Here is a 20606-nt window from a genome sequence, read left to right on the forward strand (position 1 = left end):
TAGCCGTTAAACCTGTCATGTCCCATCTGGGACCAGATGCGGCAAACGGCTCCTTTGTGAATAGGTCGCAGAGAGAGGGAGTCATGTGTTTGAGCACTGGATGCCAGTGCAGCTGTCTAACCAGTGGTAATCAATGTGAACCATGTAGGATGACGGCCAGAGACAGGGAGACGGAGCAGGCCCACCTGTCCAACAGCATAAATGCGCCGGGTCATGCGGGGAGCGCGTCTGAGCCCGACCTGAACATCTTGTCCTCTGACGTCGTGAGGGAGCGCGGCCGAAACTGGGGATGGATGCTGTCGGGGATCATCTGTGTAAACATTCTGATCCTGGGTTGCGCCTTGGTCAGCGGCAGTGCCTACGACAACGTGAACATCGACCTCCCCGATATGCAGGTTTTCGTCATCATCCTCCTCTTCCTCACCTCCTTCTGGATGCTTTATTATGCATTCTACACAGTGAAGAAAGAAGATGCCATCATCTACAAGGATGGCCACGCTGGACCTGTGTGGCTCAGGGGTAAGGACGTTGTATTTGAATCAGGCTTTCTATTCACACAGCAATTTTTGGGACCCTCCCCCACACCCCCCTTTTGTTCTATGTTTTTCTTTCTCCTTCAGGAGGACTTGTGCTCTTTGGACTCCTCAGTGTCATCATGGACATTTTCAAGATAGCCAGCTATGTGGGGTACCTCCACTGTGACTCTGCTGTCCAGGTTGTATTTCCTGTAGTGCAACTTGTTTTCATACTTGTGCAGGTAAAAATGTAAAAAAAACAAAAAAACAAACCAAAAACAGCATACTGCATTTACTCTGGTTGCAAAAATACTAAGAACATTTAAAAATTCATTTGTAGACCTACTTTTTGTGGATCCATGCCAAAGACTGTATACAGCTACAAAAGAACATTTCATGGTAGGTGATGAATAGTCGGCAATTTCCTGTCTCTTTCTTTTAACCCGTCCCTGACTGTGTAAACAGCCCTGAGGGTATTTCTTTGGGTACTTAATAATTAATCCCTATCCTTTAACAGTCGTTATCAGAAAAAAAATGGAACGTTTCCTGGATAATTGAGATATACTGCAATGTCTTGAATATGTTGTGTCACAGCCTTGTGTCCTTTTCCTTAATTTTTTTTAGACCAAAGGTAGGTGAAATTATAATATAATGTTTGTTTCTAATAACTGTAAAAAGGTTTCAACTAACAATTATTTTGTATTATGGACTACTCAGCCAGGTCTTATTTAACTATGTCATCGTCTGGTTGGCAGAAAATAACTTTTTAAAGACACGTTAGTTCCCAGAGCCAGAGAACACTCAAACACTCAAAAGGTATTCAGTGTCCTGTAGAACCAGTAAATATTGATATTTAAAAAGCTAAAAGCAGAGCATTTTGGGCATGTTTGATTTAAACACGACTTCATTATCAAGAACTGTTACCATCCAACATACGTTTTGACTTTCAACCGACTCATTTATTAATCATGCTTTAGCTGGAAACTGTAATACACCCGAGTAGATTTGAAACCAAATGAAGTAAAAAAGCAAGCCTATTGTCACTTGGGTGAATACTAATTTTAAATGTTGCACTCGTCCAGAGTTACTGTTTGTGGTTTTATGTTACCATCTTTGATCACGGTTTCCTTTTTGCCTCCATTCTATCTCATTATCTAGCTGTGGACTGATGCTCACCCTCTCCACAAATCTTGTTTTATGGATGACTGCAGTTGCTGACGAGTCTGTTCACCAAACAATAATTCCCGACTATCTGACCAACATCACGAGACTCTTCGGTCGAAACTTGTACATCAGTAAAGGTAATTAAAGCTGATACAGCAATTCAAGTAGAAAAAGCAATCGGCGAGAAACCCCGACTTAACGGTTCTCTCTTTCTGTGCCATATCCTGTCTTACAGCGGGTTTCGGAGACACTAATTGTAAATGCAGCCACACTTCATGTAGCATCTTCAAGGAGGCCTACTACTACCTGTACCCATTCAATATCGAGTACAGCCTGTTCGCCTCTGCCATGGCCTACGTCATGTGGAAAAATGTTGGTCGGGTGGCAGCGGAAGACGACCACCACATCATCAAATTCAGTGTCAAAGATATATTCCTCGGACCTGTTTTGGGGGTCCTCTTAGTGTTCATAGGTCTGGCAACATTTATTGTATACGAGATGATAATGACAAAACTTGACTCTGAGGAAGACAAGAAAGACAAAGCTGTGCTGATGCACTTTGTCATCAATATAATCATAGCGGCGATGATGTCAGTTTCCACTGTGATCGGTGGTGCCGTCTACAGGCTGGACCACAGGGAGCACGTATCAGAGAAGAACCCCACCCGTACCCTGGATGTGGGGCTGCTGGTGGGAGCCTCACTGGGACAGTTGATCATCAGCTATTTCACCATTGTAGCCATGATTGCCACCGGAGCCAAAGGTTACCTGAACAGGCTCAACCTGACCTGGGCTCTGCTGATGGTGATCCAGCTTTCCCTGCAGAACTTTTTTATAATTGAAGGTCTGCATCGGCAGCCCTTCCACGAGGAGCAGTCGGTCACTGCGCTTGCAAATCCATATGTGCTGCAGCCAACAGATCTGGGCAGACTCGAACAATCAGGCATGGGAACAAAGCCCAACCCTGTGCTCACGGATCACGCCGTGCACGGCCACGCGACCGCGCACGGCCACGCGACCGCGCACGGCCACGCGACCGAGCACGGCCACGCGACCGAGCACAAGCACAAACTGTCGTGGAAGCGGCGGATATTGAAGGAGGTCTGTGCGTTTCTCTTGCTGGGTAACATCATAGTAAGTACCCCCCCCCCTCTCTCTCTCTCTCTCCCTCCCTCACGTTCAATGTTTGAAATTCACTGCTAGACACTAATCTTCCTGTTTCGTTCTCTGACAGCTGTGGATCATGCCTGCGTTCGGTGCTCGTCCCCAGTTCGACCACGACACTGAGACTGAATTCTACAAATTCAACATGTGGGCTGCTGTTGTGAATGTGGGACTGCCCTTTGGCATCTTTTACCGAATGCATTCAGTGGCCAGTCTGTTTGAGGTGTTTCTGAGCTTGTAGCACAGGAACACGTGTGTACAGCTAACTGTTTTGACATTATATAACTGTTTTGTATAAACTGTAGTTTGTTTTGATGATTTATTTCTGTACAAATGTGTGAGGTAGAAAAATATGCATCCCGTCACTTTGTTGTCTCATTGTGTTCGTGCATTGACATGTAAATGTTTTTAAAACTTTTTTTTTTTTTTCAGACGTCATAAAAATTGTCTAATTGTATACGACATGATTTCCGCTTTTGGCTTTGTATTCACAAAATAAAAGCAAACAGTAAAATAAGCTCAGTGAAATAGAATGATTCATGGTACCACCACCATTATAATGAATTAATAATAACAATTATTATTATTATTATTATTATTATTATTATTATTACTGCTGTTACTAATTGTAGCTGGTAGGCACAGCTGCAGTTTTTTCTAATGCAAAACTATAGTAATGGTGGCTTATCCTAGAAGACCTAGTGAAGGATTACTGCTTGAAAGATAATTATTTGTGTGGTTGACTGATTGATAGATAGGCTATAACCTTAATTCAAAACGAGTCGTTTTTTTAAGCAGAAATACCAAACGGCCCATTTTCTCAACCCCCCCTCCCCCCCCCCACACACACGTATTTAGCCTATATCTCTAAGACTCGTTTCTTTTTTGTAATACATAATTTTGTAATATCATGACAGCAGAGTTCAGACAGGCTAATTAGAATACTGTTATCATATTTAATGATATAGAGACCTCTAGTGGCAGCATTTGGTTAACAACAACACCATCAAACAAGGCCAAAAGGAGGTTTGAGACCTAAAGTAACTACAATATAAGGTCTCTTTTTAGTTATTGAGCATATAATGTTTGTCATTTAGAGTCTGTGTTTTCGTAGGTTGGCATTATTTATATCACTTTTAGTCCTTTGACATCTCTCTATAGTGGTTTGTACATCCCTTTTTAATTATTTTGTGAATCCTTGAGTGGTTCTGCATCTATTTTTAGTAGTTTGCATTTGTTTTGAGTCACTTGAGTCACGTTTTACTTGTTTTGCATTTAATCATAGTTACTTTGTGTCTCTTTTATGCCATTTTACATCACTTTTAGTGGTTTTATATCTCTATTTAATTGTTTTGCATGTCGTTGTGGTTGTCTTGTCATTGTGTTGACTCTGCTAACACAAATGTTAACAGCTACTTTATTTAGAAACCGGTTCAGGGGCCCTCGTCCTGCACATAGGCCTGTCCAGTCCACCATCAATAGTACTAACAAGGCAACTACCTTAAACCTTCTGACTCCGATGAAGGTGTAGATGCTCAAAGGTCATCCTGCTTTTCCCCACATTTGGCTTTATCTCAAAATACCGGGGGAAATTCCCAGGTCAGTGTTCAAGTTTATTAACCATCAAACTTGGATTGCAAGGAAGGTAATTTCTCCTTTATTCCTGACATAAGCACTCGTGAACTAGCAGGGTGAGCTACACTAGACACAAGTATCCCTGGTGTTGTCCTCGGGTCAAAATGACCCGCAGCTGTGTTCAACCAAGTTCTATTTTATTTTCATATTTTTTTGGGGGGGGATCATTGGTGACAAGGAGGCTGTGAGGGTTTCTTTAAAGAATGATGACCAATGATCCCCAAAAAATATAGAAATAAAATAGAACTTGGTTGAACACAGCTGCGAGTCATTTTGACCCGAGGACAACACCGGGGGTATGAACCTGTCCTGTCAGCTGTTTTCGCTACAGGTTTAGCAGGCTGGGTAAGTCGCTGACTTTAGCTAGTGGGCCTCCCACTTGAACCACTATCAGAATATCTGCCCTGCCGTCAGCACCGAAAAACAAAAGTTCATTTAAATGTATTTTTGTTGTTCCACATGCCTTGTTCAATGTGTCTCACGCTAAACCTTCTATTTCAGTGCAACTAATAACGTCATCTGCCCATAGATGTCTATGGTGTTGACGCATGGCAACAACTGAGAGTAGATAAGTAAAAGAAAATCTTTAGGGCCATAAAAGAAGGCCAAGACAAGGGACAATGAAGAAGTATCTTAAATTTTCTGAAAGATTGCATATTCATGCGTTTAAATTTTGCAAATGTTTCCAAGAGGATGGCAGATAGTAGCCTACTTAGAGGTTATTTTTCTCATCCGAGTCATTACATAAAGGAAAGTCATGTGAATCCACATCCAAGAATTTGTAAGACAAATATACTTAATCTAACCAAAAAAACAAAAAAAAGGCATTTATATTCAATGAAATTGACAAACCTTGAGGAATAACTTGAACTTCTGTCATTTGGACATCATGAAATCTGTGTTTTCACCATCCATTATATTACTTTTTTTTTTCTACCATTCTTATTGTTTGAAATTCTAAAGGAAGGTGAGTGAAATAGACAGCTCATGGTATTTCTGATGACACCCTTTCTTCCCTAGAATATAATGACCATAAAATGTCTGACTGTCGATATCTGTACTGTTTGACAGATTAAAATATTGTAAATGTGTCTGCTTTGTCTGTGGTGATGTGTCGCCAAGTCAATTAATGTCTCTTTATTGTAGTTTTAAATGTATGTTTAGTAGTCAAGTATTGATATAGTAATCATATTTAATTTAAGCAGGCCGCGAGGCTTAGGTTTTAATCAGGCAAATTCAAGGCTGTACTTCCGTGGTTTTAGGGTCCTTCGCACACTGTCTTGTTTACATCCACGTCATTAGGAAATACATCCGTCAGGTGTCAACATGTTGAGACCGGTAAGCGATCCTAAAGTACACTTTGTAAATATTTAGAAGCGATTATTTTGTTTGAATAATGTTTAACATATCATACTTTGATATTTTCGTCCAATGTCGATTGATATTACAAACTAAGCTGCGGCAGCAGTTGGCTCGGTGTGTTCAGCATTAGCGTTCATATTTACGTTTTCAGGACTCTCAAGACGCTCCTCTTTTTGGTGAAGATGACGAGAAGATCGGGCTGAGAAAGTCTAGAATTAGGTACGAGTTTCTGGTTTATAGCTAAGTGTCAGACCAAAGGCGTTATATTAATCCTGAATAATAATAATAATAATAATAATAATAAAAAAATGTCGATCTGTGTTTCAGACATCCTGTGGCCTCTTTCTTCCACCTCTTCTTCCGAACGAGTGCCATCTTGGTTTATTTACTGTGCGACATCTTCAGCAGTCGTTTTATTGCCTGCATGGTCACCATCATCCTCCTGCTGTCGTGTGACTTCTGGACGGTTAAGGTGAGTAGGTCAGGTTGCGTTTGACCACAAGGACAATAATAATAATAATAATAATAATAATAATAATAATAATAATGTGCATAATGTGTAGCCTATATTAAACCAAATAAAAGCCTACAGAGATTCCTTTGTGTGTTTTTTTTTTCTCAGAATGTATCTGGCAGACTGTTGGTGGGCCTTCGCTGGTGGAATCAAGTGGATGATGATGGGAAGAACCACTGGGTGTTTGAGTCAAAGAAGGTAAGCGAGATCTCATCAAACAACCCTTGCTGGCAAGGAGTTGTAGCTCTTACATCCATCTAGGCTCTCTTGAAATCCACCAGACTCCTTTGACAAAAACAGTCATTTTACCTCACAGAATTTGGGAATTGCTGGTCTGTCTTTGCAACCATTGGTTAGTGTTTTTTTGTTTTTTTGTGTGTGTTATTGTGTGAAGTTGGTGTTATTTCGGATACTGAACACCACAAAGTTACACAAACCCCTCTTTTTAAAAAAAAAAAAAAAGAGGGTTTATCCCAACTATCCCTTTAATACAGTGAAATTAAATCTTGCGTACTTTTCTCAACAGGCGGAAAGAGTGAACACCACGTCCAGTGCTGAATCACGGATCTTCTGGCTCGGACTCGTTGTGTGCCCCATCTTCTGGATCCTTTTTGTGTTCAGCACCATTTTCTCCTTGAAGATTAAATGGCTGGTCAGTTTCAAAGTTCCTATTTGCTTGTGTCACACGAATTTCTGTCAGCTGCTAAAAACTGTCTCATGTCTGATTCTTGTTCTTGGTGTTTGCCCCCCCCCCCCCAGGCTGTGGTAACAATGGGCTTGGTTTTGCAATGGGCCAACCTGTATGGTTATGTCAGATGCAAGATGGGTGGAGAGTCCAACCTGAGAAACATGGCAAAGAACTACCTCGGTATCCAGATTTTTAAACAGGTATGTGAAATGTTATCCTAACTTTTCCCTACGATGTTGTCGTCTAACGAATTGTTACAGTCCTATTTCTTTTTTTTTTTTTTCCTCACTCAAGGCGATGAAGAAAACGGAGAGACCTTAAAACTAAAGTGGACGCATGGGGACATTCTGCAGCGCGATGGAGTTTAGCGATGGATGGGGACATTATATTTACTTGTCTCCTGTTGAAACGGCGGCCGGTATTTTTCAGGGTAAATGGGTCATTTGAATCTTGTTTCGGTATCCTTGCGAGAGTTAATAAAGTTATGTTCAAATTTCTGATTTCTGAGGTGATTTGGATTCAGACAGTGTTGCGAACTCGGCAGTCCTGTCCTACAAATGAAAAGGATTTAACATGTCTCACAGAAATCTTTCCTGTTGGCGTGAAGATGTGTCACTTTTGTGGCTTTTGAGCGCTCAGCCCTTCAGGCGGCCTCGTCAACACGACTGTGTAACTGTATATTGTGAAAAGGGAATCTTGGGAACATGTACGTAGATAGTTTTTACCTTATTGTGGCTGCCAATCAATCCTAGGTTAAAGACACTAAAGCTAAACTACTATTTTATGTTGTTTTGAGCAAATCATTTCTTTTTTTTTTTTTATAATTCTTTGTTTTGTTATAAAAGATATACCGTAGAGAACTTAATAAAGTATTACGTTTACTAAAAATCGATCATGACCAATACCGGTGACGTCTCTGTGTTTTACAGTCAGAATTAAAATGGGATTTTTTTTTTTTTTTTTTTTGCCAAATAAGTTTTTCCGCATACAAGGAATCCTTCATGATTTAGTAGTTCATATCAATCAAAAACTAAAAAACAAACTAAGCTGCGTTAGAAAAGCAGTTTCTAGTAAACAAAGTGAGAAAAATACAACCAACAACAGAAAAATAAATATTTACTGTCACTTCAGACTTACTAATGACTAATTACATATATATTTTTGAGGCACTTTAAAAAAAACATAACAAAGAAGTGCTAACGTGGTTTTAAGAGGATATTGAACCGCATAATTTATCACCTTTTATTAGCTGCTCATCAGCAGCTTTTTTTTTTTTATTTATTTTTTTATGGTTATTATAAACACAGATAATATTAATTTCAAAGTGATGCCCTGCTTGTTTTATCAGGTCTCAAATCAGATGACCTGTGTGGGAAATCAAGTAACAAGGAGTGCTGTGACACCGGTCTGTCTGCAGGGAGTGATTCAAACACTAGGTGGAAACAGGAACAGTTTTGCTACATGTGCAAATGTCCCAACACATAAGAATCTCATAGTTTATACTCACCATGTGACCTGAATTAAAAAAAAATAATAAAAAAATTAAAAAAACAGGAGTGGAAGATACAATTTCTTTATTTGTTGTCTTTTCAGGAATACGGTAACATTCTTGTTCACCATCCAGAGACAAACTGCAGGTGCAAATGTGTTAATATTTGGCATATAATAGTGAATTTAGGAACACCTCAGTCTAGTGGATTTTTTTTTAGATAAATAATGCCTCGTAATATTGCAAAGTCAGGAAGTAGTATTAGTCCCAGAATTCAAAATGATTAACGATACATTTTTGCTTTACCATCATCGTATTCATGACACAAACGTATACGGTGCCACAAATGAAATAGAACCAGAAAAAGATCTTGTCCAGTGTATTGGCAAACTTCCGGTTATGCTCAGTTTCCATCTCCTTGGCAGCAAAGTCTTCCAAGAATTTGACCACCCTTCTGAGCATTTGAGTGTCCTCGGGCACCGTCAGCTGGATGACGCTGATGTCGGCTTTGATTTCTGCAGGGATAGAAGTAATGATTTGAGCAGGTCGTGGCGTGTTTCTTTGTTTATCAAAAATGAGCTTCAAAAAGCCGTATTGACTTAAGTATTGTAAGACAGACTCGGCGCGTGCTGTATTCGCTTAAGGATCATGTCCTCCTCACCCTCGTCCCCCCTCTCCTTGTTTCCTGTGTTTTTCGGGGCGGACCCTTTTGAGCAGCGGCGGGAAATGAGGCAGCCGTCCTGGGCCACCCGTGTCAGCAGCATGGACACCAGCATGCTCAACACCAAGAGAATCAGGCAGACGCAGAAGTGGATTCCTGCCGCGCAGACAGGTGGGTAGTAACTCAGCGACTCAGGCCCTTTGCACATGTTGTTTTGCGCACGAGCGCGTTTGCTTGTGCGTGAATGCGACGTGACTTACGGATGATGGGGCTGCACTCGCTATCTCCAGGGAGCTGAGCGTTGAGGATGCTGAGGAACATGGTGAAGCTGAGCACCAGAGTGACTTTGAAACAGTTGCGTTCGCCGCCTCCCAGTGGCAGGGCGAAGCTGACGATATCAGCCGCAATGATCAGAATGCTGGGCAGCACCAGCGTTATGAAGTGGTTGGTGGCTTTGAGGCTCAGTTCCACCTTGAGAAGCACAGAGGACATAATATCATGGCTCTAGTAAGAGAGAATGGTACATGTATATCTCGGTAACGCTTTCTGGTACTTTTTTTTTTTTTTTTTCAAATTTGGCACAAATCTTCACTTCGACTACAAAAGGAACTGACTAGATTAGATTGATTCTGGGGGGAAAAAAAGCACGGACGTATACTGCAACTTGACTGGCGGAGGAAGGCATACATCTGCAAGGTGGTAATTCCTGTTCTCATGAAATGTTTGACGAGAGTGGGGGGAAAAAAAAAAAAAAAAAAAAAGCTCAATTGGAGGTTATTCTTTCATTCTCATTGGTTAGTTTGTCCCACCAACACTCAGAGAAATATTAAGTTTGCTATCATATGATAAAGAAAAGCAAGAAATCGTCACAACGGAGAAGCTGAGCTCAGGGAACGTTTGTCGTTGTTGCTCAAAAAATGACTGAAATGATTCATTCATTAAATCATTAAAATATATATTTACTTTTTTTTTAAAAAGACTTATCAATTATTTAACCATTTGTTTCCTCCCAACATCACAATCACACAAGTCAGTTGCTGTCTTTAGGGATGAATTCTTGTAGATAGCGGTATTCCCTGTTTTTGTCACCGATCATAAACTCACTGTGATGTAATCGCGGTCATCTCCTTTTTTCTCGAAGCCCACTTTGTTTGTTTCCCAGTCTCCCTGGCTGGCACCAACCAGCTTCACTTCACCCAATTCCAGCTGTGTACCACATCCTGAATGAAATAAAGCCAAATTACTGTTTGTTTTGAAATCACGTCATATATATATATACCAAGCGATTTTTTTTTTTTTTTTTGTATTTCGATGAATATGTATGCCATGATAGTTACAAAGGCAACTCATAAATAGCCCATCACATACACTTGATAGCACAAATCAGCAGTAATCGTCACCCTTGTTTTTCCTTGTGTAAATCATATATTTATGCTCCTTTCTTGTGGAAAGACATGACATGTGACAATGCTAAAAGAATCGAAATGTCATTTAAACGATGAGGCGTTTTTAATTCGATTTTAAATTAAAAAAAAAAAAAAAAAAAATGCCCCAAAAAAACCTTGTCATCGTTGAGGAATATAAATCAGATATGAGAAGAGTACAATTATAATAATTAACACATTTGAAATGAAGAAAATGGGCCAAATAAGAAAATGATCACTTAACAACCCAGTTTGCTCTAAATGTGTAGAATGATATGGTAAAGATATTTGGGAATTTCTGAGCTCACCATTATTAGACCAAGTGTGGATGGCCACAGGACACTCATCAGCAGCGAAGGGATAGTTGAACAGATTGATTTCACAGTTGATCTCGGCGTGTATGATCACTTTGTGCTTCACCGTGCCGTTACTGGATGCCAGCAGATCACGAGAACTGTGCTGCATAGTTGTCAATATTCTGCAAACACAAGAGATAACAGTTGTCTCAGAGGAACCTCAAGAAGTTCTTGAATTGAATTTTTTTTTAACAATCGTTGGAAGCGCTTATGCTATGTAAGTAACCACAGATGGGTGATATATTAATATTATATCGTAATATGAGATTAGATATTCTCTTCGATTTTGGTTACTGTAAAATGGTAACATGGCATTAGTGTCGTCTTTTCCTGGTTTTAAAGGCTGCATCACAGTACAGTGATGTGATTTTCTGACCTTACCGGACTGTTGTAGCTGTTCTACTAATTGCCTTTAACCACTTTGTCATTATAACCACGTCGCTAATGACTGCTTATGAAAAATCGCATTGTGGAAATTTTTGTTTTTGTGAAAGCTCAAATAGTTGTTCCCACGATATTGTCACAATATCGATAGTGAGTTTTCTGGTCAAAGACATTTTGATATGTTCATATTGTCCAGGCCTATAACTAACTTACCCATTTGTTACGTGGAGCTCTGGAGTCCAGACTTTATTGACTGGCAGGACCACTTGATCAAACTTGTAAACGGATGTGTCCCATTGCAACGCAGGATCTTTCCATAACTGTGTTTTAAAATAAAAATGTGTGTGATCAAAACATATCCTTTTGTCCTGTTAATATAAAAAGTATCTTTAAGCTTACAATTGTGGCTTCCAGACGACTAATTAGGCGGAGATTCTTTGTGTCCTGTGAAAAAAGATGACACATATTGCTTTGTTAATTAATGGTTTTTAACAATTACCTGAATGGTATGTTCACCTGATCGAAATATACACTGAACACCTGGTCACCAGGCTCGCATTAATAAAGCTTAGGTAAAATAACACCAGCACAAAATTTAAAAAAAACAACAACATTTTTTTAACACAAAAGGAGAATTTGAATCACTCATTTGTTATGGCAGAGATCGAAAAGGAAAAATTAGAAATAATTCTCAGTTAGCTCCTTCACGAACTACAGAAGGAAATACTTACAACTGACAGAGTTTGGTACGCGATGAATGGCACTTGAATTGGTTGAGTGCAGTTTTCATTCTGTGGCTGAGATAAATAACCCTTGTTGATCAACATTTCAGCCAGACATCGGCGACTTGTGCAGTTGGATTCAGCAAGTCCACGTCCTGAAATTGGAGATAGGTATAATTCAAAGCTTGACTGTTTTTTTGTTTTGTTTTTTAACTTCTCCAAATTGGTCACCTTTAAAAAAAAAAAAAATGGGTCTGATAATTTTGTGAAATCTAGTAGCTCTCCGCAATGTACTTAAGTTACACTTACCTATAGTTAGTAAACTCATTAAGAGGAGCGCCTTCTCCACTCTGGAGGTAGGACGTTTCAGCACTTCTGACTGCATCTCTGCAGATTGTGTTAAGACTTCCCATATAATTAATAACTACAGATTGACTGACAGCTCTGTGTGCCACTTTTCACCGTCCCTGTCTTCTCCTTCTCCGGGTTTCAGCCTGACGTGACACTTAAATAGCCCCGGCTGTGACGTTTAACCGCGCAATACGACTCTGAGCAGACTACAAGACAATGCGACTGACCCACAATGGCCTTTCAGAACGCCACCGCGTGATTAATTACAAAATGCTCGGCATGTTCCTCAGTAAACCTGAGCAAACAGTCGTAGGGCCAAGTGCTGCCCGCTGTCTGTTTACCTGCCGGCAGATCCAGGTAGCCCCAGCTGCTATTTGTCATTCCGGCTGACCACGCACCTCTGCATTACAATGGGACCGCCGCTTTCATATTAGGACACGAGTTTCCCCGCTCATGGATTGCACGACAAATATTTAACCGCTCGAGTTTACAGTGCGGTCGAGGAAAGGCCTAGCAATTAAAAACACTCTTGTTTTGACAGCTGGATTACGAATTCAGATTTCATCTTTGTTGTCTTTCTATTTGCATTCATAATTTGACTCGTGACCTTGTTAGGTCATATAGTGGTAATTCTACATTCTGAACTGTGCTGTCAAAATAATGCAGTAAAAAAAAAAAGATATCTACAACAGAAAAATCAGAACGAAGAAAGTGTCGAGCTACAGTGCTGATGTGTCTGGAATGAAATCAAATTCATTACGAGAAAAGAGAACGCTTCAAAGTTATTTTCAAATCTTCATACATACTCTGAAATGATGCGCTACTTTTTGATAGTTATATGTTGGACAACGTGCCATTAGAAAATAGGTGCATCATGATCAGTTACATCTCATGTTATTATCTCGCCTGCCTATCCGTGGCTCACATCTTGATGGGTTTGACCGAGGTTCCACCTCCACCTTAAACACCAGCACCTCGGAAACCCTTGGAAACACTTTGCAAACCTGTGCATAGCTCTTTTCTATTCCTACTTCATTTTAAGTTTCATCTTCAAGGGAGTTCTCTTTTGCCTTCAACTAGCCTACCACTGAGGTCCCTCTGAGCGCAGCACTTGTCACTTTCTGGTTCCTTCTTCATGTCCCATTTCACAAATGATCTTACAGTTACAGTAAACTGTAACTCATCTTTGGCTGGAATAAAAAAAAAATAAAAAAAAATTCAATCACTGTCATCCCACAACATGCAGTTAATTTCCTGTCATTCCTTTCACCTGGAGGTCATACGCAAACACAGCATGTTGCCCCTGTTTTATTATGTTACCTTTCTACTGACAGAGGAAGTGTTTTTACTTTCATTTACTTTCAAAATGTTGTTGCGCTATTGTTTCACAGCACTAATGATTAACGTTTTCCTTACTTTTGCTGCAGCAGTCACTCGTCTGATCAAATGTCCTGCTAAACATCTTGCATTTACATTTTTGACTCACGAGGTACATAAATGTCATTATATGTAGGTCTATTTGGGTCACTGTTTCCTTCGCAGTGCTAATTTTTTAGATCGTGGGTCTGTACATCACATTTTGAATTGTTGGAATGCAGTGTGGTGTCTTGTGAGCCCAAAGGTCTGGGCACGGTGTGGTGCCGGACACATCAAATCAATATATAAATCAATCTACTTATCTGTAACTTTCTTAGTTGGCTATTATACTGCAGAAGGAAGTATTCTGTTTTCTGTCTGTCTGTGCTTACACATCTTCATTATATAGTTGATGCCTGTAAATGACACACTGGTCAACTGTTCTTTCCAGGTTATCTCTGGATAGGAATGTCTCGTATCTCTACCTTAAAAACCACTACATATTGGATCAGGTTACGGGGATGGTGAGGATGTCATGTCCTATTTTTAAAAACACAACAAGGTTGTTTCGCTGTTGTTGCCCTCTTCCTAGAAGCTATGAATGCTCTTATGGCTGCAATAAAGGGGATTTACAAGTTATTGTCCTGGCGGTGTAGTTGCGATCTTTCTCATCTTATCAGAACTAAATTGAGGACAACTGAGACGAAGAAAATCCTCGTGCCAATGACGACGTCTCCATCTGATTGAACAAAGGTTAACCTCCTGTCTTACGAATCACGGAGATCCGAAGGAAAATGACGAAAGTAGACACACTTGAAAAAAATAACCTGCTGAAAAACTTATAAATCATCAGTATGTCTCCGCCTTTATTATCTCGTCGACGATTATTTAGATTGCTCAACTTCTGTTTCATCATCCCGGGACAAACAGCGAGAGGACATTTGATGTTTTTTTTATCTTAAGGAACCTCTAAAATATTCCATAGCTCATAAATCCTTCTCGATTGTCCAATAAGGTTTCAGAGGGAAGTGATTGCTGTCATATCAGAAAAAAAAAAAAAGGGGACTTTGCCTCAGGACCGGGACAGCCCCCAACAATGTCACACTGTACAACCAACTGATCTCAGAGATTATTCCAGCAGGGGCGACATATTGTGTTACGCTCGACACAACTGATGGACTTTTGTGACACCTGACGTACTCTGATTTCTTCTCTGCAAGTAAGTTCAACATTGGAATAATTGCAGTTTAAGGGCATATACTTAATAAACACGAATACTCGATAGAAATAGAAAGTCAAATTTTCATGATAAAGATGAAGTAAAAGAATTGTGTTTGTGTTTCGACAAAAAAAAAAATTGCAGAATCATAAAAACGTTGAAAGTATCTTTACCCTTTATAGCACTGGCAATCATGGTAGAGACTACTTTAAAGTAATAATTTACTAATCCAGTTGAGCAATTCCTACAGAATGAGCCAACCAGGGCAGAAGTTATAATACCTGACATAAATAAACTCTTTCATTACGTCATGGGCTTCAATGATTCTTTTTTTAACATAAGATAATTCTGCGGGAGTCATGACCTTTAATTTTGAGATGAGAGTAAAGATTACTGGTCTGACGTGCTCTGATCCGGCACACGGCATTGTCTGTTGCTCTCACTGCAGTCCCATGCTGTTCCCAGCAAATGGATGCAAAACAGGCAAAAAAAGGAAAACAGATTTTTTTTTTTTTTTCTGTGTCACCATGTGAGCATTTTTTTTTAAATGCAGTAATTAGAGCTCGGTTCAAGTACTGAAGCAGTTTTGCTACTGAAGGTCTCATGCATGATGGTGCATATTTCCACGAGCTTTGACTTTTTCAGTCTCAGAGTATTATTGTTGTTTACTCACGAGTTCATTTGCAGTTTACCGACTGACAGGGGCCTGTTTGTACAATCAAATCTCATTCGGATTAATATTTACCTGACTGACGGAAATAACGTGTTAGAGACTATTGCACTATAACCAAGACAGTTTACAATCACACACTGTTGTTTGGTTACATCACAGGAGGGTTAAATTTGAACTCTTCAGAAGTCGTTGATCATAGACTGAGATAAATATCAGCTACGTGTTCTCAGCTGAATCAATTAAGCAATAAAATCTGACAGGAAGGACATAGCTTTAAAAAAAAAAAAAAAAAAAAAAAAAACTATTGATCAGTGAGGAAGTGTATTCTACTGTGAAACATACAGTTGATAATAAACCTTTTATCAGTGAAACTCAAGTAGCTGTTAGATAATAAGAGAGGGACTTTTTTTTTTTTTTTTTTAGGAGTATTTGGAAAATTTTATGTATCACTGAAAAGAAGGTGGTGCGGTTAAAGTTTCACGTAACATTTGGAGGTGAAAGCTATTAGAGGTAGTTAGAGGGTAATAATTTATCAGGACAAGGACAGATTAATAACTGCTCTGCAATGAGGTCAAGATTTTGCTTGATTAACCGAGACTTACTTGAGTAAAGACATATAAGTACATGACACAAACCTTTTCATGACAACAATGCTTTTTGTTGTTCTTGTTTTTGCTTTCTCTAAAATAAGTCCTCTTTGGTCTATTCATTTGCCACAGACCAAGAGTGGAAACTCAAAACTAAAGAGATTAGCCTTAAAATGAGGTTCTTCACTGTGGGAACTAGATTTCCCTGAACAAAGGTAAAGCCTCAGTTAATCTTGTCACATCGTCAGGACCAAATCTATATATACTGTATATCAACAATAAACTATGTTTTATTTTTTTTATTTTTTTATTAAATGTATTAAATTGAATGAAATTGCACACACAGAAGTATTTAATAAAACAATGAAGGCTGTGAGTGCAGCATTCTGATACCATGGAGACAAAGCAGTGACATTCACACGAACCAAATTTTGAGATTAACGGCACAAAAAACAAAAACAAACGGACTCACTGAAGTGAAGAGAAGAGATTTAGAAAGCAGTCCTCTTTGAGAGTTTCCAGGAACCCATCAAAGGTATCCAGTATGAGGTCTCGTTGAAGGCAATGACAACAGAGAGGAAGAAGAATTTTAAGATGACTAAAGTAAACACAGTAGGCTACAACTCAACCAACACAACAGAACCAAAAAAAAAAAAAAAATCCCAAACTTTTTAGTTAAACATTCAGGAAAAAGCAGTGGGTATGACTAAAGGTAAAAAAACAACAACCAATCGCCTCGCTTTTCTAATAAACAGGTTATAAAAATCACAATGCTTTTACCTGGCTGGTACTCTACATATAGGGTCAGTAATTCCTGGTCTTCTGGCTGTAGATGAGAAATAAACGTGTTAAAAAAGTAGGATTTCTGCCTCGCTCGAGTATGCCACCATCCGGATGGATGGTTTATACATATCTTTAACTCGTCGCCATATAATCTCTATACAACCATCGCCGTTTCATGTAAACACCCAAGATTAGTGACATCAACTCAATATCTGACCAAAATGTGACATATGGTCAACATTTTCCCTTCGGTTCCGGAGTTACGTGTTAAACAATGGTCACCTTGATGTCACAGTGAAGTTGACCTTTGACCTTTAGGATTTAAAATGTCATAATTTCATTATTTAATGTTATTAGACATTTTTGAGATATTGCCTTCACGGACAACCTTCAAAAAAACATAAAGCCCCCAGCCACGGCTGTCGTTGGCACAGAGGCATAAAAAAAACATGACGATTAGACTAAATCAAAACCTATTTGTACCTGAGGAACAATATACCAAGCTTGTGCAAATATGTGTACTCACCTCAGTACAACAGTAGTTTCATAAACGTGGTTTTGGCACTTGTTTGTTCTGAGCCCCCTACTTCACCTTAAAACTTAATCTATACAAATGATTAGCACAACTAAACTGAAATGTATTAATGTTTCAACATGTGCATATTACAGTGCTCAGTTTACGATGTGTCAAATGATGAAATTGATTTCATATTTTTTACATAACCATGTGTTTATTTACACCGTAGACATTCTCTGTGTGATTGCACTTGGATATAATGTGGACCTTGAAGGGTTTATAAAAAGCTTTTAGCACAACTGATTTGGCCAGTGTACAGACTGTAAGGAAACTTCCAGTAAATAATCAACAAATAAGGAAGCTTGTGATGTTGAACCAGCCTACATTTTTCACACCCCGAGTTGGACACTGCAAGTCCTTTTCTGCTGATAGCCCGAGGCACAGGGTGACCTCGGCTGCCCGCTCAAACATGAAGGTTTCTGCTTAACAAAGAAGTCTGAAAGCCTTTTACATTTTAGTCACGTGTAATGAGTAAAAAAACACTGTCCCTCCTGCCCATGATGAGATGTTGTAATCTGTGTCTCATCTCTGTCTTTTCGCAGAATACTGAGAAGCAGTCCCAATCAAAATGAGCACTCAAACAGGCGAGCAGGTCATTGATACCTGCCACACCACAGTCCACACACTGGGCAGACAAAATAAACATGAGGGGAGGCGGCTCCGCTACATGCAGAAAGATGGCAGGTTCCCTGTGGTGTTCCAGCAGACCTCCGGACAATGGAGCACATATTTGACGGACATCTTCACCACCCTTGTGGAGATCCGCTGGAGGGCGATGCTCCTCATCTTCTCCCTTTCTTATATACTCTCTTGGCTCTTTTTTGGTCTCTGTTATTGGCTCATTGCTTATGTACACGGGGACATTGACAATGTAGACAACAATCCCTGTGTGGAGAATGTGCGCGGCTTCACTGGAGCCTTTTTGTTCTCAATGGAGACCCAAGCAACCATCGGTTATGGCTTCAGGGGAATGACCGAGAACTGTATTGGGGCCATTATTGTGGTGACAGTCCAAGATGTATTCAGCTGTCTTCTTGACACCATTGTCATTGGCATCATTGTGGCTAAAATGGCCTGTGCTCGTAAGAGAGCTCAGACGGTGGGCTTCAGCAGGTGCGCAGTGGTCAACCTGCGAGACGGGGGTCTGTGTCTGTCATGGCGCCTTGGGGACTTCAGGGGTAATCACATTCTGGAGGGGGTCGCCAGGGCCCAGGTAGTCCGGTATGTGAAGAAGCCACTGGGCTCTGTTGTGATGTCAAACCAGCACCTGGACATCCAGAACCAGGACATTGTCCTCGTCACTCCAGCCACCATTATTCACAAGCTGGAGCCGGGCAGTCCGCTCTACAGTTTGGGCCCAGACGACCTGCTGGAGGAAAACTTTGAACTGGTGGTGTCTTTTACCTACACCGGTGACTCCACAGGCATGCTCCACCAAACACGGACCTCCTACACAGCGGCAGACATCCGTTGGGGCCAGCGTTTCCAGGACATGCTGAAAATGGGCAAGAAGCACTACAAGGTGAACTACGCTCTGTTTAATGAGACCACGTGGGTGCCGGTGCCCTTGCTCAGTGCAGAGATGTATGACAGGAGGAGACGTCCTGTAGAGGACGGTCCTCTCTCACCATCAGTCAAAAGAAACGGACACGCGTACCACGCGAATCTCAGCACCACTCAGGAGGTGATGCAGCAAACGTCTCTGTAACATAAACGAGCAAATAAATCTATGCGAAGGGTACTTTACAGTGCGTGGTGGACTGTTCCCAAAAGGATAGTGTGATAAGTTGGATTCTTGTAAATATGTTTATATGTGAATTTATATTTATGCAGTGTTCATTACTTGATATGTTTAATGATGCTCGATATAAAAAAGTCCTGACCACAAATCTAAAACAAATAAAACTTGAAAAGTCTGCTCTCTAGGCTTTCTGAGAGTTGTTTTTTTTCTCCCAGGGGTAGAGAAAGTATTTAGGTCTATCATGTAAGTAGAACTGCAAATACCACACTGTAGAAAATACTCAACTACAAATAAGTCCTGCATTCAAAACCTTACTAAAGTAAAAGGATCTAAGTATCAGCAAAATGTACTTCACAAATATCACAAGTAAAAGTACTTACTGTGCAGTAAAATATGATGTTTTTGATTAATATTACTGCTGCATTAATGTTTATATTCCCTCCCTAGTTAATTTTGATTGCTTTATAGGTTTTTAATCTACAGAAGTGCGTCATATTCTATTTAAGCATCATATCTTTGTAGCGTCGCTGTGTAAAAAGTCAACTTTTCAGTTCAGAAAAACATTTTTCAGAACATTTTATTTTCTTGACAGAGGAACATTTAATTATTTGAATTTTAATGTTTTCTGATCAATTAAAGTCACCAAAATTAGAGCTACGTGGTTTTGACTCAACAGGAAGGGTATGAAGAATTATAATCTTAAAAGCAAATGATCTTTAAAGCTGTCAGACAAATGTAGTTCAATAAAAAGTACAATATCTGCGATAGAGTGGAAGTCTAAAGTTGCATCAAATGGATATATTCAAGTAAAGAACTTTGAATTTGTACTAAAGTAAAGCAGCCTACTTGAGTGAACGTACTTAGTTACATTGCACCACTTCAATCATCTTTGTAGCTCTACACCGCCACCTTGTGTTCACCCACTCAATATCCCTGCACTGGTGATTATGTGAACGTCACACAGTTGTCATGCAGTCAGTGTTTTTCCACAATTCCCAGTGTCTATTTTCTCAGGTTACAGAAAAAGGAAACAAGTTGCCTCACAGCCTAAACTCAACTATATTTAGAATAATTAATTTGACTGTTTCGACCAATTTCATAATTGCATGCATTTTTTTTTTGTTGCAACTCTGATCCCGCAGTGCAGCTTGTTTCTTGTTTTAACATCAAATTTCCAAAGATTGTTCTCACCTCGACAGATAATATAAATACTCCCCGTGGACTCAGACCCTCAAACAGGC

At 39.8% G+C, this 20606-nt stretch overlaps 4 protein-coding genes across 6 annotated transcripts; 3 read left to right on the top strand and 1 right to left on the bottom strand.

The window, feature by feature from the left end:
- Positions 1-83: 83 nt before the first annotated feature.
- On the top strand, positions 84-3339 carry LOC138623299 (proton channel OTOP2-like). 2 transcript variants are annotated; one of them, XM_069702734.1, is made up of 6 exons: positions 84-519; positions 621-757; positions 856-914; positions 1674-1816; positions 1915-2813; positions 2914-3339. In XM_069702734.1, exons 1-6 carry the CDS (start codon positions 84-86, stop codon positions 3082-3084), a joined length of 1845 nt encoding a protein of 614 aa, XP_069558835.1. In that variant the 3' UTR covers positions 3085-3339. The 2 variants fall into 2 exon arrangements, with proteins under 2 accessions (XP_069558835.1, XP_069558836.1); XM_069702735.1 differs by having other exon boundaries at positions 99-519; positions 621-715.
- A 2425-nt stretch (positions 3340-5764) lies between these two features.
- On the top strand, positions 5765-7934 carry LOC138623300 (Golgi apparatus membrane protein TVP23 homolog B). The gene is made up of 7 exons (XM_069702736.1): positions 5765-5816; positions 5992-6059; positions 6168-6312; positions 6463-6552; positions 6881-7006; positions 7114-7242; positions 7337-7934. Exons 1-7 carry the CDS (start codon positions 5805-5807, stop codon positions 7361-7363), a joined length of 597 nt encoding a protein of 198 aa, XP_069558837.1. The 5' UTR covers positions 5765-5804; the 3' UTR covers positions 7364-7934.
- A 694-nt stretch (positions 7935-8628) lies between these two features.
- On the bottom strand, positions 8629-12463 carry LOC138623301 (5-hydroxytryptamine receptor 3A). Its single transcript, XM_069702737.1, has 9 exons — positions 12388-12463; positions 12088-12233; positions 11756-11800; positions 11570-11676; positions 10925-11094; positions 10297-10412; positions 9453-9663; positions 9193-9348; positions 8629-9046 (listed from the first exon to the last, which is right to left on the bottom strand). Exons 1-9 carry the CDS (start codon positions 12461-12463, stop codon positions 8793-8795), a joined length of 1281 nt encoding a protein of 426 aa, XP_069558838.1. The 3' UTR covers positions 8629-8792.
- LOC138623302 (inward rectifier potassium channel 16-like) lies at positions 8956-19352 on the top strand. Of its 2 annotated transcripts, none has more exons than XM_069702739.1 (2): positions 8956-9363; positions 18167-19352. In XM_069702739.1, the coding sequence occupies exon 2, from the start codon at positions 18193-18195 to the stop codon at positions 19330-19332; it is 1140 nt and encodes a 379-aa protein (XP_069558840.1). In that variant the 5' UTR covers positions 8956-9363; positions 18167-18192; the 3' UTR covers positions 19333-19352. The 2 variants fall into 2 exon arrangements, with proteins under 2 accessions (XP_069558840.1, XP_069558839.1); XM_069702738.1 differs by lacking the exon at positions 8956-9363 and adding an exon at positions 14949-15004.
- Positions 19353-20606: the final 1254 nt, after the last annotated feature.

This window comes from Brachyistius frenatus, unplaced genomic scaffold (assembly GCF_029030835.1).
Source record: "Brachyistius frenatus isolate BFR_SWC_R1_liver_20210118 unplaced genomic scaffold, ASM2903083v1 Contig_43, whole genome shotgun sequence".
Classification (NCBI taxonomy): Eukaryota; Metazoa; Chordata; class Actinopteri; family Embiotocidae; genus Brachyistius; species Brachyistius frenatus.

Coding starts and splice junctions, on each gene's coding strand:
- LOC138623301 (XM_069702737.1), bottom strand. CDS start 12,463: ATGCAGTCAGAAGTGCTGAAACGTCCTACCTCCAGAGTGGAGAAGGCG. Junction 12,234..12,387: donor AATGAGTTTACTAACTATAG/GTAAGTGTAACT, acceptor CTCCAATTTCAG/GACGTGGACTTGCTGAATCC. Junction 10,413..10,924: donor CCACACTTGGTCTAATAATG/GTGAGCTCAGAA, acceptor TATTTCATTCAG/GATGTGGTACACAGCTGGAA.
- LOC138623302 (XM_069702739.1), top strand. CDS start 18,193: ATGAGCACTCAAACAGGCGAGCAGGTCATTGATACCTGCCACACCACA.
- LOC138623300 (XM_069702736.1), top strand. Junction 6,553..6,880: donor GGGTGTTTGAGTCAAAGAAG/GTAAGCGAGATC, acceptor TTTTCTCAACAG/GCGGAAAGAGTGAACACCAC. Junction 7,007..7,113: donor CCTTGAAGATTAAATGGCTG/GTCAGTTTCAAA, acceptor CCCCCCCCCCAG/GCTGTGGTAACAATGGGCTT.
- LOC138623299 (XM_069702734.1), top strand. CDS start 84: ATGTGTTTGAGCACTGGATGCCAGTGCAGCTGTCTAACCAGTGGTAAT. Junction 1,817..1,914: donor AAACTTGTACATCAGTAAAG/GTAATTAAAGCT, acceptor CCTGTCTTACAG/CGGGTTTCGGAGACACTAAT. Junction 2,814..2,913: donor TCTTGCTGGGTAACATCATA/GTAAGTACCCCC, acceptor GTTCTCTGACAG/CTGTGGATCATGCCTGCGTT.